The sequence below is a fragment of the Plecotus auritus genome (assembly GCF_963455305.1).
Source record: "Plecotus auritus genome assembly, chromosome: 9".
NCBI classification, from domain to species: Eukaryota; Metazoa; Chordata; class Mammalia; order Chiroptera; family Vespertilionidae; genus Plecotus; species Plecotus auritus.
Genome location: NC_137783.1, coordinates 64,348,740 through 64,361,919, shown reverse-complemented (window position 1 = coordinate 64,361,919; position 13,180 = coordinate 64,348,740). Strand labels below are relative to the sequence as shown.

General features: G+C 38.0%; 1 protein-coding gene across 10 annotated transcripts in view; it reads left to right on the top strand.

The window, feature by feature from the left end:
• Nucleotides 1-13,180, top strand: part of CCSER2 (coiled-coil serine rich protein 2) — a 232,450-nt gene that overhangs the window by 43,158 nt on the left and 176,112 nt on the right. For 9 of the 10 annotated variants that reach the window (XM_080687687.1, XM_080687684.1, XM_080687683.1 and 6 more), the window contains exons 2-3: nt 2,544-3,993; nt 5,361-5,557. The exons of the other annotated variant lie outside the window; for it this stretch is intronic. In XM_080687687.1, coding sequence (XP_080543813.1) covers nt 2,583-3,993; nt 5,361-5,557 — 1,608 coding nt within the window. In that variant the 5' untranslated portion in view covers nt 2,544-2,582. The remainder of the gene's footprint in view (nt 1-2,543; nt 3,994-5,360; nt 5,558-13,180) is intronic. 10 annotated transcript variants of the gene reach the window in all.

The window sequence follows — 13,180 nt, the reverse complement described above, 5'->3', positions numbered from 1 at the left end:
CTTGGAATTAAACAGGTTCTGGTGCCCATGCCAAATTGGATATTTCTATCCAAACTAGAAGATTGTATTAAAACTTTCAAGGTTGCCGAAACCGGTTTGGCTCAGTGGATAGAGCGTCAGCCTGCAGACTGAAGGGTCCCAGGTTCGATTCCGGTCAAGGGCACGTACCTTGGTTGCGGGCACATCCCCAGTAGGAGGTGTGCAGGAGGCAGCTGATCGATGTTTCTCTCTCATCGATGTTTCTAACTCTCTATCCCTCTCCCTTCCTCTCTGTAAAAAATCAATAAAATATATAAAAAAAAAAAAAAAAAAAACTTTCAAGGTTTACTCCCTCACCCATTTTTCTCATTACTGCTTCCAGGCAGTGTAATTAGGCGAGGATAGGAGCCAGACCATACTGCATACTGTACAGAATCTTTCTGGCCACTACTTTCTTTCTTTTTTTTTATTTTCCCCATCACCATTGATCCCCTCTGTACCCTCCTCTACCCATTCTTCTCCCCCTGTAATCACTATACCGTTGTCTCTATCCATGAATTTTTTCTTTTTTTCCTTTTTTTGCTCAATTCCTCTACCTCCCAGCAACCCTCCCCTCCCCCCACAGCTGTGGAGGTTCTTAGTTTAAACAGTTTCTTGTTTGCAGCTGGTGTTTTTTTGTTCGTTTATTTGTTTTTAAATCCTCACCAGAGGATATGTTTCCATTGATTTTATTCTTTTTTAAAAAAATATATTTTATTGATTTTTTACAGAGAGGAAGGGAGAGGGATAGAGAGTTAGAAACATCCATGAGAGAGAAACATCAATCAGGTGCCTCCTGCACACCCCCACTGAGGATGTGCCCCTGCAACCAAGATACGTGCCTTTGACTGGAATCGAACCTGGGACCCTTTAGTTCGCAGGCTGATGCTCTATTCACTGAGCCAAACTGGTTAGGGCTGGACATTGATTTTAGAGAGAGAGGACAGGAGAAAGAAAAACATGAATGTGATAGAGAAATATCGATTGGTTGGGGATTGAACCCGCAACCTGGAGTATGTGTCCTGAACAGGAATTGAATCATGATCCTTCAGTGCGCACAATGCCGCTCCAACCAACTGAGCCACATTGGCCAGGGCAGCTGGATTTTTGGCTAAAAAAATAATACACACACATTCACACATACATATATAGGTATATTTCTCCTTTTTATTAGTTATTGGGGACAGGAAATTTGATAATTCTGCTTCAGTCTACCATCTTTACTTGAAAGTCTGTGTGATTTCCTAAATATTATTTTTGACATAATTAGTAACACATATGCACTTTAGAAACTTGATAATTCTAAAGGTCAGGGATGACTTGGAACCAAATTTTTAATTAAATAAAGTTAACAAATTAAAAACAATATAAGATACTAAGCTTAAAAATATCAATGACCTTAAAGCATACATATTTCTTTCATTTGCATTCTCTTGTGTGTGCTTTTATAAAATTTGTATATAACTGCAATGACCATATAATGACCGTATTATATTTCTGTTAATGTTAGGGTAAACATTTTAATATTTTCATCTCATCTTTTTAACCTCATCATATAGCACATCATAATTTATTAAACAGTTACTCAAATAGAAGACACTATTGTTTCTAGTTTTATGTTTTTGTGTGTGCATTTAACCTTTTTGTGTTTATTGTTTTGTATTACCTTTAAAATAAATTAGAGAGGTTCAGACAACTTTATTAAATCATTATACTTCTTACACTGGCACTAAACAGAGTGTCTATTTATATTACTGGATAAAAATTATCTTGAGATCGTTGCTTAAAATGACAGCTGAGCCCTAACCGGTTCCGCTTAGTGGATAGAGCGTCGGATGCCTGCGGACTAAAGGGTCCCAGGTTCGATTCCGGTCAAGGGCATGTACCTTGGTTGTGGGCACATCCCCAGTAGGGGGTGTGCAGGAGGCAGCTGATCGATATTTCTCTCTGATGTTTCTAACTCTCTATCCCTCTCCCTTCCTCTCTGTAAAAAATCAATAAAATATATTTTAAAAAAATGACAGCTGATATCTCAGCCTTTAATGCTATCAGATTTTTGGTGCTATTGTATTCTTTTCTTACATCCTTCAAATGACTTGAATAATAAAAGTTTAAAAAATGTATTGTAGTTTCTATAAGATCATGTATGCTTATAAAAAAAATCACGTTAGTATTTTTAAAGGAGATAGTACCCAAAGTGAAAAAATAATTTGGGTAAAAATTAAAAGATACACTATAGAATTATGTTTTTTGTTGCTGTTTTTAATAGTCTTTGGTAGTCTAATTTTATTATTGATCTTGCTATCATCCATAGTCTACGATTATAAAAGTGTTCATTTTCTCCTATCATAAAGTTATTAATTTAATTATTGCATTCAGTATTTATTAAAAGTCTTATAAGAATCATGAGTAGCTTTTGGGCTTTGCTGCATTTAATTATATAAGAATATGCATTCACATTATGTAACAATCAATGTAATTATCCTTATTTAGGAATGTTTAATCTATTTTTATTCTCTCCTCAGATACTGTCAAATTTTAAGAACAAATGTACTTTATAGCTCATGGAAGAAAAAACACACATCAAGACATATTTGGGTTCCAAGTTGCCAAAGTATGGAACAAAATTTGTAAGAAGTACACTGCAGCCAATGCCAAATGGGACACCTGTTAATTTATTGGGAACTTCCAAAACTAGCAGCATCAAAAGTTACATAAAAAATAATGGCTCTGATTGTCCATCATCCCATTCATTTAATTGGAGAACAACAGCTAAATACCAACTTAGTGCACCAAGTGCTGAGGAACCTAATGATACTCAAAGTTCACATGATAAAGTAATTGATCCTGTAAAACATGCACCTGCTCAAGGAATGTTTGCTAAAAATGGGATAAAGGGAGATTTGAAAAGTGTTTCTTTTACATCAAACTTAGCAAAGCCATCCACTATGTTTGTGTCATCTACAGAGGAATTAAAACAAAAGTCTTTGTCTGGACCATCCAGTTTGGGTAAATTCACCAAAGGCACGATATTAGGAAGGACTTCATATTCTCTAGTCAGTGCTCCAACATCGCAGTTGAGTGGGTTTTATGTGAATCGATCAGCTGGTAGCATACAGAGGCCTAGAGCAAATTCCTGTGCTACCAGAAGCAGTTCTGGAGAAAGCTTAGCACAATCCCTAGATAATATTAAATCTCTTACTTGTGAAAAAATGGTAAGGTCACAGAGTTTTTCACATTCCATTCAGAATTCATTCTTTCCACCTTCATCTATAACCAGATCACATTCCTTCAATAGAGCTGCAGATCTTAAGCCTTATCAGAACCAACATCTACCCATTAGAATGCCTCTGAGGTCAACTATGCTAACAAGAAATTCCCAGCAGTCTGAAGTACTCAGTGGGCATGAACATTTAGGGTATGGATTTAATAGGCCTTATGCTGCTGGTGGAAAGAAGTTGGCTTTATCAAATGGCCCAGGTGTAGCTTCCACTTTGGGTTATAGGATGGTTCATCCCTCTCTAGGGAAATCTAGCAAATCTCCATTTTCTGGGACTATCACAGTTGATGGTAATAAAAATTCACCTGCTGGCACATGTGTAGGGGAAGATACTGAACTTTTGGCTAAGGACAGAGCTACCAACAAGGACCAAGGACTAATTGAAAATAATAGTGATAGAACAGAAAATGGCCAGACCATGAAGCATGATGCTAAAATTAGATACCTGAGTGATGATGTGGATGACATTTCCTTATCTTCTTTGTCATCTTCTGATAAGAATGATTTAAGTGAAGACTTTAGTGATGATTTCATAGACATAGAAGACTCCAACAGAACTAGAATAACTCCAGAGGAAATTTCTCTCAAAGAAGAAAAGCATGAAAATATACCACCAAGGGATATATTTGATTCCCCCAAGGAAAATGAAAAGTCCTTCAGTAAAACTGATGAATGGATGGATAAAAGTGTCTCTGGTAAATATTAATATCCTTAAGTTTATTTGCTTTCTCCTAGATTATATAACTGAAGTTATATTTAGGATTATCTTCTGATTAATTCCATGAAACTATCAATTTCATGGAGGGATGGATCTAGATAAAATAGAAATGGGGCAACATTTTCTTTTCTTGTGACTTTTGTTCCCCATCCTATTTTTCACTTTATGTAGAACATCAATGAAAACATTCTTCTAAAGTTAATTACCTTTTTCTTTTTTGGCTGTCCTACACAAGCTTATTCCTACCTACTTCAAAAAGCCCCCTGCCCCCACTTCTCCCAACAGGTGGCACGCCATTTTAAACCATCTGTTTTTTTAGGGGTAGTAGATCATTGCTATTTGTTAAGAGTGAAGTTATACCAAAGGTAAATGAGCAGTTATGCCTAATCTAAAGAATTTTCTTATCCTAGGAAATTTTAATTTTTTTAATGGAAGACTTAGATTTCTTGTTATAGCAAGCTTTTTATAGTTAATATTTTAAAAAATATATATTTATTGATTTCAGAGAGGAAGGGAGAGGGAGAGAGAGAAACATCAATGATTAGAGGGAATCATTGATTGGCTGCCTCCTGCACGACCCCCACTGGGGATCGAGCCCACAACCTGGGCATGTGCCCTTGACCGTAATCAAACCCGGGACCCTTCACTCCACAGGCTGATGCTCTATCTACTGAGCCAAACCAGTCAGGGCTGCTATAGTTAATACTTTCAGAGGACCTTTATTTTTTTAATTGAGGAAAGTGAGATGGCACATGTTAAACATTTCCTTATTTTTGGTTATCTTAGCACTAAAAGCCACAGAAAATTTATCTGTGTGCCCATATAGTCTGAAAATAGAACAAACTGAAGGGTAAGGCATGTGGCCTGGTCAAGGCACTAGGCCATACTTAGAGATGTACAGAACCCATGACTGCCTGAGAATCTTCTATTAGGAGTGACTGCCTGAACAACTTTTTTCCTTATAAGGAGGCAACTGCGAACTTAAATGATATACACGGGGGAAGGAGTTTCCTAGCCAGCGTTTAAATGTAAATATATTAGGAACTATTAAAGGAATATTAGGCTTTACTTACATTTCTAGAAATGTTGCAGAAGTGAAAGATGGCTCAGTGAATTTTCTTTATATCGGGAAACATTTCAGTAGGTTATTTTTGAGATTTTACCTCTGGATTGATTTATTGTTTAGAAGTTAGAAAATGCTATATTTATTAATAATTTTTGCTATATCACATTTTTATCTTATAATATTTATAAAAATAAGTTATATTTTTGGAACCCGAGAAATAATTATATTTTTGTGAATTAATAACTGTTTTCTCTCTCTTTTAAAAAAATCAATTAAAGACAGGAGTGAATGTACAAAACATACTTCTGGGAATAACTTGATTTCACCAGAAACGGATTTCAGAGCTGGTTCTTCATTTGAACTCTCTCCATCTGATAGCTCTGATGGAACATACATGTGGGATGAAGAGGGCTTGGAGCCCATTGGAAATGTCCACCCAGTTGGGAGCTATGAGTCCTCCGAAATGAACAGCATAGTACGTATGGTTTCTATATACTTTTGGAATGGTTTATCTTACTGCAGAGAGACTTGTGATTCTGACTGTGTTATTTTTAAGGTACTGAATTAACTCTCCAAGTTTGAGAATGGAAATTTATATATGTTAAGGGCCTGTAATACATCTGATCTTTATACACAGTAAAGCATATATTTGTGTCATGTGACATGTGAATTAAATATGCTTTCATACACACCTTTGTAATACATACCTACATAGAGACATCAAGCTAGGCTAATGCTTCTCAAAGTGTGGGGGAGGGCAATGTCGAGACATTTTCGGTTCTCACAAAGTGGGGGTCGTGCAGGAGGCAGCTGATCAAAAAATCGAGGGTAGACACCAGGAATGCTGCTTAATGTTCCGTAGTGCAGCGGTCACCTTTCTTTCAGACCTCACGGACCATCAGTGGTCCGCGGACCACCAGTTGGCGACCGCTGCTAACGCACAGAACAGCACCCACAGCAAAGGTATATCCTATCCAAGATGTCAGTAGTGCTTCTGTTGAGAAACCCTAGGCTCAGGTAACATTAAGAGCCAACTCTCAGGGCTTAATGCAATAAAAAAATTATTTTTTATTCTTACAAAGTCAGTTGTAGGTATGAACAACTCTTGAGTAGCTGTCTTAAGTGTTTTAAGCTGTCTTAACCTTGGGACTTTACCATCTCCTTTTGAGGTTCTGTCTTGTCATTGTGGTAGAGGAAGAATGCCTAAGGGTCTAAAACAGGGGTGGGCAAACTTTTTGACTCGAGGGCCACAATGGGTTCTTAAACTGGACCGGAGGGCCAGAACAAAAGCATGGATGGAGTGTTTGTGTGAACTAATATAAATTCAAAGTAAAGGAGCGGAGGGGAGAGCAAGAGAACCCTCCGCTCTTTCGGCTCCGCGGGCCGGATAGAACAGCCGAACGGGCCGGATCCGGCCCGTGGGCCGTAGTTTGCCCACAGCTGGAAATGTGCAATTACTTGCTTTGGCCTGCAGATGGCACATAGAACTTTCACGTAAAACTATTGAGCCAAACTAGTGTTATGTACTAAGAAATTTTCCTGTTGTCTGAAAGGCAATGAAACCAGATATGGATGAGTACTAGAAGACCTGCTATTCATCTCTACATGCAAATTTTAAGAAACATTGCAAGTAATGTGTATGATATGCTCTATGAGTAAAGTGTAGTTGGTATATTTAAAGTGACTCATTGTACTTACTCAGTATATACTAGTAAATATATGGTTTTCCAGTAGGTGTATAGGAAATTGGTAGGCTTTGTGCATATACTAAATTCCAGGTAGATTTCAGGCAATGTAATTTTGTTGTTAATCCTCACTAGAGGGTATATATTTTTTCCCATTGATTTTCAGAGAGAGTGAAAGGAGGAGGGGAGGTAAGAGAGAGAGGGGGTCAAGAAGAGAGAGAGAGAGAGACAGACATTGATTGATTGTCTCCTGCACACCCCCCAGCTGGGGCTGGGGTTCGAACCTGCAACCCAGGTATGTGTGATGCGCAGGCCGACACTCTAATTACTGTACCATGCCGTCCAGGGCCAGGCAATGTAATTCTTTATACTCATACTAATGACCCAGCGTGGGAAATCACGCGAGACCTGGGACCCCTGAGTCCTGCCGGCGCCGCGGGACTCCCCCGAGTCCCGGCGCGCTGTGGAACCCAGAGTCAAGTCCCTGCCTACCTGTGTGTGCCTCGCTGCGCATGAAGCCCACCCAGCCGCGCACGCCTCGCTGCACACGCAGCCTCCTGGTGACTGGTCTTTGGTCGTCATGGCGTTACGACCACTTGGTTTTTATGATATAGATAAACCTGTAACTTGGAAAAAAATAAGCATCGTTACCAAAGGCTTAAGTTTCACAAACATAGAGAGGATACAGATTTAATTCAGAGAGACTCTTTTCTATCCTATTAGATAAAGGAAGTTAAGAAAAGAGTATGATTTAGGGCCTTATATGCTTTCTTATTACTAGGACTTTCTAAAGTGACTGATTGAAGTAGAAATGAACATTGTGTCCAGCAGATGGCAGCAATAAGCCACTTAGTACCTAACATTTCTTAGTTCACCATCTTTAGTTACTCATTGTGCTTTTTGTCTTAAGGCCTCTTTTTTCTGATAACAGTATATTTCACCAGTTTTATTTATATTTTCTAGCCTTTTGTTGTAAAACTTTCTGACACATAGCAAATAGGTTATTATTTAAAAAAAAATGCAGGCTTTTTCTTTTAACCTGTAAGTTTAGTCCCTTAATGTTTGCATTTATTGATATACTGGGACTTCATTCTGCCATCTTATTTTTATTTAAATCGTCTCACTTTCTCTGTTTTTTTTTTCTTTCTCCTTTTTCCCCCTAAAGTAGTCTAAATGAATATCATTAACTTTAAAATATTCTCATTTTCCTTGGTCTCTCCATTGCTTCTCACCAAAGGCCTTTCCTGACCCTCATGTCTGTCATCTCTGTGGCCTTCCATTCGCTCCCTCTCCCCTTCAACCACCACCACAGTTGGCTTGTTCTCTACGACAGTGCTCCTTCCAGCCCAGGTGGAGGTAATGAGCTTTCAGGGGAATGTAAGTCAAATGGCGTCACTAATAACACAGCTTATTTCAGCCCACTATTTAGTACAGTAAACACTGTTTTCATAGCAAGGAAATGCATTGTGGTGCAAGCTCCTTATCTTATCATAGATCCTAACAAACACTTTATAGACTGACTTCATTGCATAGCACTTATCTAGGATCTAGGCTATTTTTTTGTTTAAATACAGTGTTTTGTTGAGATATAATTTACATAGAGTAAAATGCATAAATCATTTTCATACAGCACAGGGAATTTTGAAAATTTGTGTATATTTATTTAACAATCATTTACATGTTTCCTGTGCTTTTCAGTCATTCTCTCAACCCCCACCAGAGGCACCACCACTATTTATATATTTATTTTTTAAATATGTTTTTATTGATTTTTAGAAAGAGAAGAAGGGAGTGGAATAGAGAGATAGAAACATCGATGAGAGAGAAACATCATCGATTGGCTGCCTCCTGCATGCTGCCTACTGATAATCGAGCTCACAACCTGGGCATGTGCCCTGACTGGGAATTGAACCTGCGACCTCTTGGTTCATGGATCGATGCTCAACCACTGAGCTGCACTGGCGGGGCAGTTTGCCTATTCTTGAATTCCATATAAGTGCAATTATAAACATGTCTATTTCATGTCTGGCTTCTTTGAATAAATATTATGTATATAGTTATTTTTAGTTTGTTCAATTTTTATTATATAACATTCCTTTGTGTGAATGTACTACAACTTAGTATTTTATCCTGTTGTTATGGGCCTTTAGGTTGTTTCCAGTTTTGGGCTACTACTGCTTTGAAGATTTTGCTACATGGTTTTTGTTGAACATTTATGTATTTCTCTTGATAAAATATGTAGGAGGGGAAACCCTGGATTATAGACTATATATGTCATCTAAATATACATATATAGAGAGAGATCAAAGTGGTTTTACCAGTTTACACTCACTGGTAGTAAATTAGCATTCCAGAAACTCCACTTCCTAGTCAATCCCTGGCATTGTCTGTCTGTTGCATTTTTGATATTCTGGTGGGGGTATGGTGTAGTATTGTACTGAGATTTTTGTCATGTGTTTTGTGATAACTACTCATAGAACAATTCACTTATGTTTATTTACCATTAGGAGATCTTCTTTTGTGAAGTGCCTTTTGTTGGGCTTGTATGTTTTTCTTTTCACTGGTTTGTAGAAATCTTTCATATATTTTGGATATAAATCCATTATATACAGGCATACCTCAGAGATACTGCTGGTTAGGTTCCAGACCACCACAATAAAGTGAGTTCTAATCTGTTGGCTGGTAGAGGGTCTTGCCTTCAATTTGTAAAAAATACAATATCTGTGAAGCAAACTAAAGTGAGATATGCCTGTGTGTGTGTCACACACATACACTTATGTGTATGTATATCAGGGTTACTTTTTAAATTGTAGAAGTTTACAATTTTAATACAGTCCAATATAGTATTTTTTCTTTATTGTTAGCACTTTTTTGAACTCTGTGAAATATTTGTTTTTCCTAAAGTCATGAAGATATAATCCAGTGTTTTCTTTAAAAATATTTGTTTTTTAACCTTCATATTTAGAGCCTCAAAGCCATCTGGAAATTATTCCTGTGCATGGTGCGAGGTAGCGGTCAAGATTAATTTTTTTCTTTTTTGAAAACTCATATTTCCGCCCCTATACTTCAGGGTTATTTTTGTCATAAATGTTTATATATTTCTTGACTTTCTTTTAGTTCATTGGTCTCTTTGTTTATCCTTATGTCAGTGCTACACTGTTTTAATTACTGTAGCTTTATAAGTATTGACATCTGGTAGTGTAAGTCTTCCATATTTGTTCTTTTCTAAGATTTGCTTAATTTGCCTTTTTAAAATTTATTTAAATATTAGAATAAACTTCTGCAAAAAAACCTACAGGGATTTTGAATGGGATAACACTGCATTTATTGAATGGGATAACACTGACAAATTGACATGCTTGCTGTAGCGAGTCTTCCAATTCATGGTGTATGCCAATACTTGTTCTATTTATTTGGTATTTTAGAAATACTCTTAACTGATGTTTTGTATTTTTCTGTATAATTTTACACATATCTAATTTATTTTTAGCTATTTGAGTTGTTATAAATGATACTTTTATGTTTTGTTTTTTAAGTTTTTGTTGTATATGCAAATATATTTGATTTTTATATTTTGACCCATTTTTCCAGTGACCTTGGTAAATTCACTTATTAGTCTAATAATTTGCTTGTGCATGTTTTTGGAATTTCTGAATATGTACTATACAATCATACCATTTGCAAAGTCTCCATTTCCCCATTTTGGTTAGGACCCCTAACATAATGTTGAATTGAAATAAGGATAGAATTTCAGGAGAGTTTTAATAGTTACCATTAACGTTTATCTGTGTGTGAGAGGGGTGGGGGAGAGGTAGGGGTTAATATACATCTTTCATCAGATTAAGGAAGTTCCCTTTATTTCATTTGCTGAATTTTTGTTGTGAGTTGATGTTAATTATTATTAAACTAGAGGCCTGGTGCACGAAATTCGTGCATGGGTGGTGTGTCCCTCAGCCCAGCATGCATCATCTCCAATCTGGGACCCCTCGAGGGACATCCCTCTCACAATCTAGGACTGCTGGCTCCCAACTGCTCACCTGCCTGCCTTCCTCATTGCCCCTAACTGCTTCTGCCTGCCAGCCTGATCACCCCTAACCACTCCCCTGCCAGCCTGATTGATGCCTAACTGCTCCCCTGCCAGCCTGTTTGATGCCTAACTGCCTTCCCTGCAGGCCTGCTCGCCCCCAACTTCCCTCCCCTGCCGGCCTGGTCATCCCTAACTGCCCTCCCCTGCAGACTTGATCGCCCCAACTGCCCTCCCTTGCAGGCCTGGTCCCTCACAACTGCCCTCCCCTGCTGGCCTGATCGCCCACAACTGCCCTCCTTTGCAGGCCTGGTCCCTCCCAACTGCCCTCCCCTGCTGGCCATCTTGTAGTGGCCATCTTGTGGTGGCCATCTTGTGGTGGCCATCTTGTGTCCACATGGGGGGCAGGATCTTTGACCACATAGGGGCAGCCATCTTGTGTGTTGGAGTGATGGTCAGTTTGCATATTATTCTTTTATTAGATAGGATAGAGGCCTGGTGCACGGGTGGGGGCCAGCTGGTTTGCCCTGAAGAGTGTCCTGGGTCAGGGTGGGTGTTCCCTTGGGGCGTGGGGCGGCCTGGGCGAGGGTCTTGTGGTGGTTTGCAGGCTGGCCACGCCCCCTGGTGACCCAAGCGTAGGACCTGGTATGTGGGATTTATTTAACTTCTACAATTGAAACTTTGTAGCCTGGAGCGGAGCCAAGCCTCCTGCTTGCTCCATGGCTGCAACCATTTTTGTTGGGATTTATTTATCTTCTATAATTGAAACTTTGTAGCCTTGAGTGGAGGCCTGGGGCGGCCAGGGCATGCGGAAAGCTTGGCTTCCTCCATTGCTGGGGAAACCCAAGCCTCCTGCTCTCTCCGAGGCCACAGCCATCTTGGTTGGGTTAATTTGCATACTCGCTCCTAATTGGCTGGTGGGCGTGGCTTGTGGGTGTAGCGGAGTGATGGTAAATTTGCATATTACTCTTTTATTAGATAGGATGCTTTCTCTACATCTATTGAAATGATCAGATTATTATTATTATTTTTCTGTTACATATTTTCTGTTAGTGTGGTAGATTGCATTTTGTGATTTTCAAGTATTAAACCACCTTTTCATTCCCAAAAGGAATTCACTTGGTTTTGATGTACAGTAAAACCTTAATTTTGCGGACCTCGACTTAACAGACTTCAGATTTAAAGGACAAAATTTCTAGTCCGTATGTCATGTGAAAATTAACACCCTGTTAATTTAAAAATGATTTTAACCAAGATTAGCTTATAATTAAATTAGGTTATTTTTTGTTATTAATTCACTGTTATTTTTTAAAAATTGTAGTGAATAGGTCATATGTTGGAAAAAACACTGTAGTGATTTTGCTGACATAAATAAATATATCTACAATGATAGTCTACATATTTAAATCCGTGAATCACTGTTCATAAGCAGTGTTCAGCAGATGATTAGCACATGATGATACCACATTGGCGCAAATAATAGATTCTGTTATCATGTGGTGTGATTTTCTGCAGCAGTTTTAAGGTGTGCAGATGTTCTGATTTTTGCTAAGCCATGCCCCGTTTGTACATTTGTTTACTCACAGTGATTGGTGAATGTATGCATTTACTAGACCTATTTAGTATAAATTTAAAATTACAGTAATACATATAGAAAACTTTTCTATGAAATTAAACTTTTCATACATAATTTTAATTACACAAATGTGTCTACATAAGTAAAAACATGTATACTAATTTGTCAGTTTTTTAACATACGCATTTGGAAAACCTACTTTATTATATAGTGGACTTTCGGCTTTAATGGACACCCCCTTGCGCGAATTAGTCTATTATATCGAGGTTTTACTGTATTTTCTTTTTAAGTGTCATTAGAATTGATTTCCCACTAGTTCATTTAGTGGTGTGTGTTTTTTGAAATTCATAATTTTCAAAAAGAATTTGAAATTTTATTTATTTAATCCTCACTCAAGGATATGTTTCTATTGATTTTACAGAGAAAGAGGAAGAAAGACAGGGAGAGAGAGGGAGAGAAAGAAAGAAACATTGATGCGAGAGAGAAACACAGATGGGTTGTCTCCCGTGTGGGCCTCAACTGGGGATCAAACTCACAATCTAGGTATGTGCCATGACCAGGATTTGAACTCACAACCTTTTGGTGTATGGGACAGTGCTCCAATCAACTGAGCCACTCGGCCAGAGTGGGTTTTGTGCATTTATGTTCATAAGCAAGATTGCTCTATAATTTTTCTTTTTTTGTGTTCTTGTCATATTTTGGTATCATAGTTATGCTAGATTTATAAATGAGTTGAGAAATGTTTTCCTGTTTTTGCACTTTACAAGATTTTATGTACAATTGATATTACTTCTTCCTTAAATGTTTAAAAGA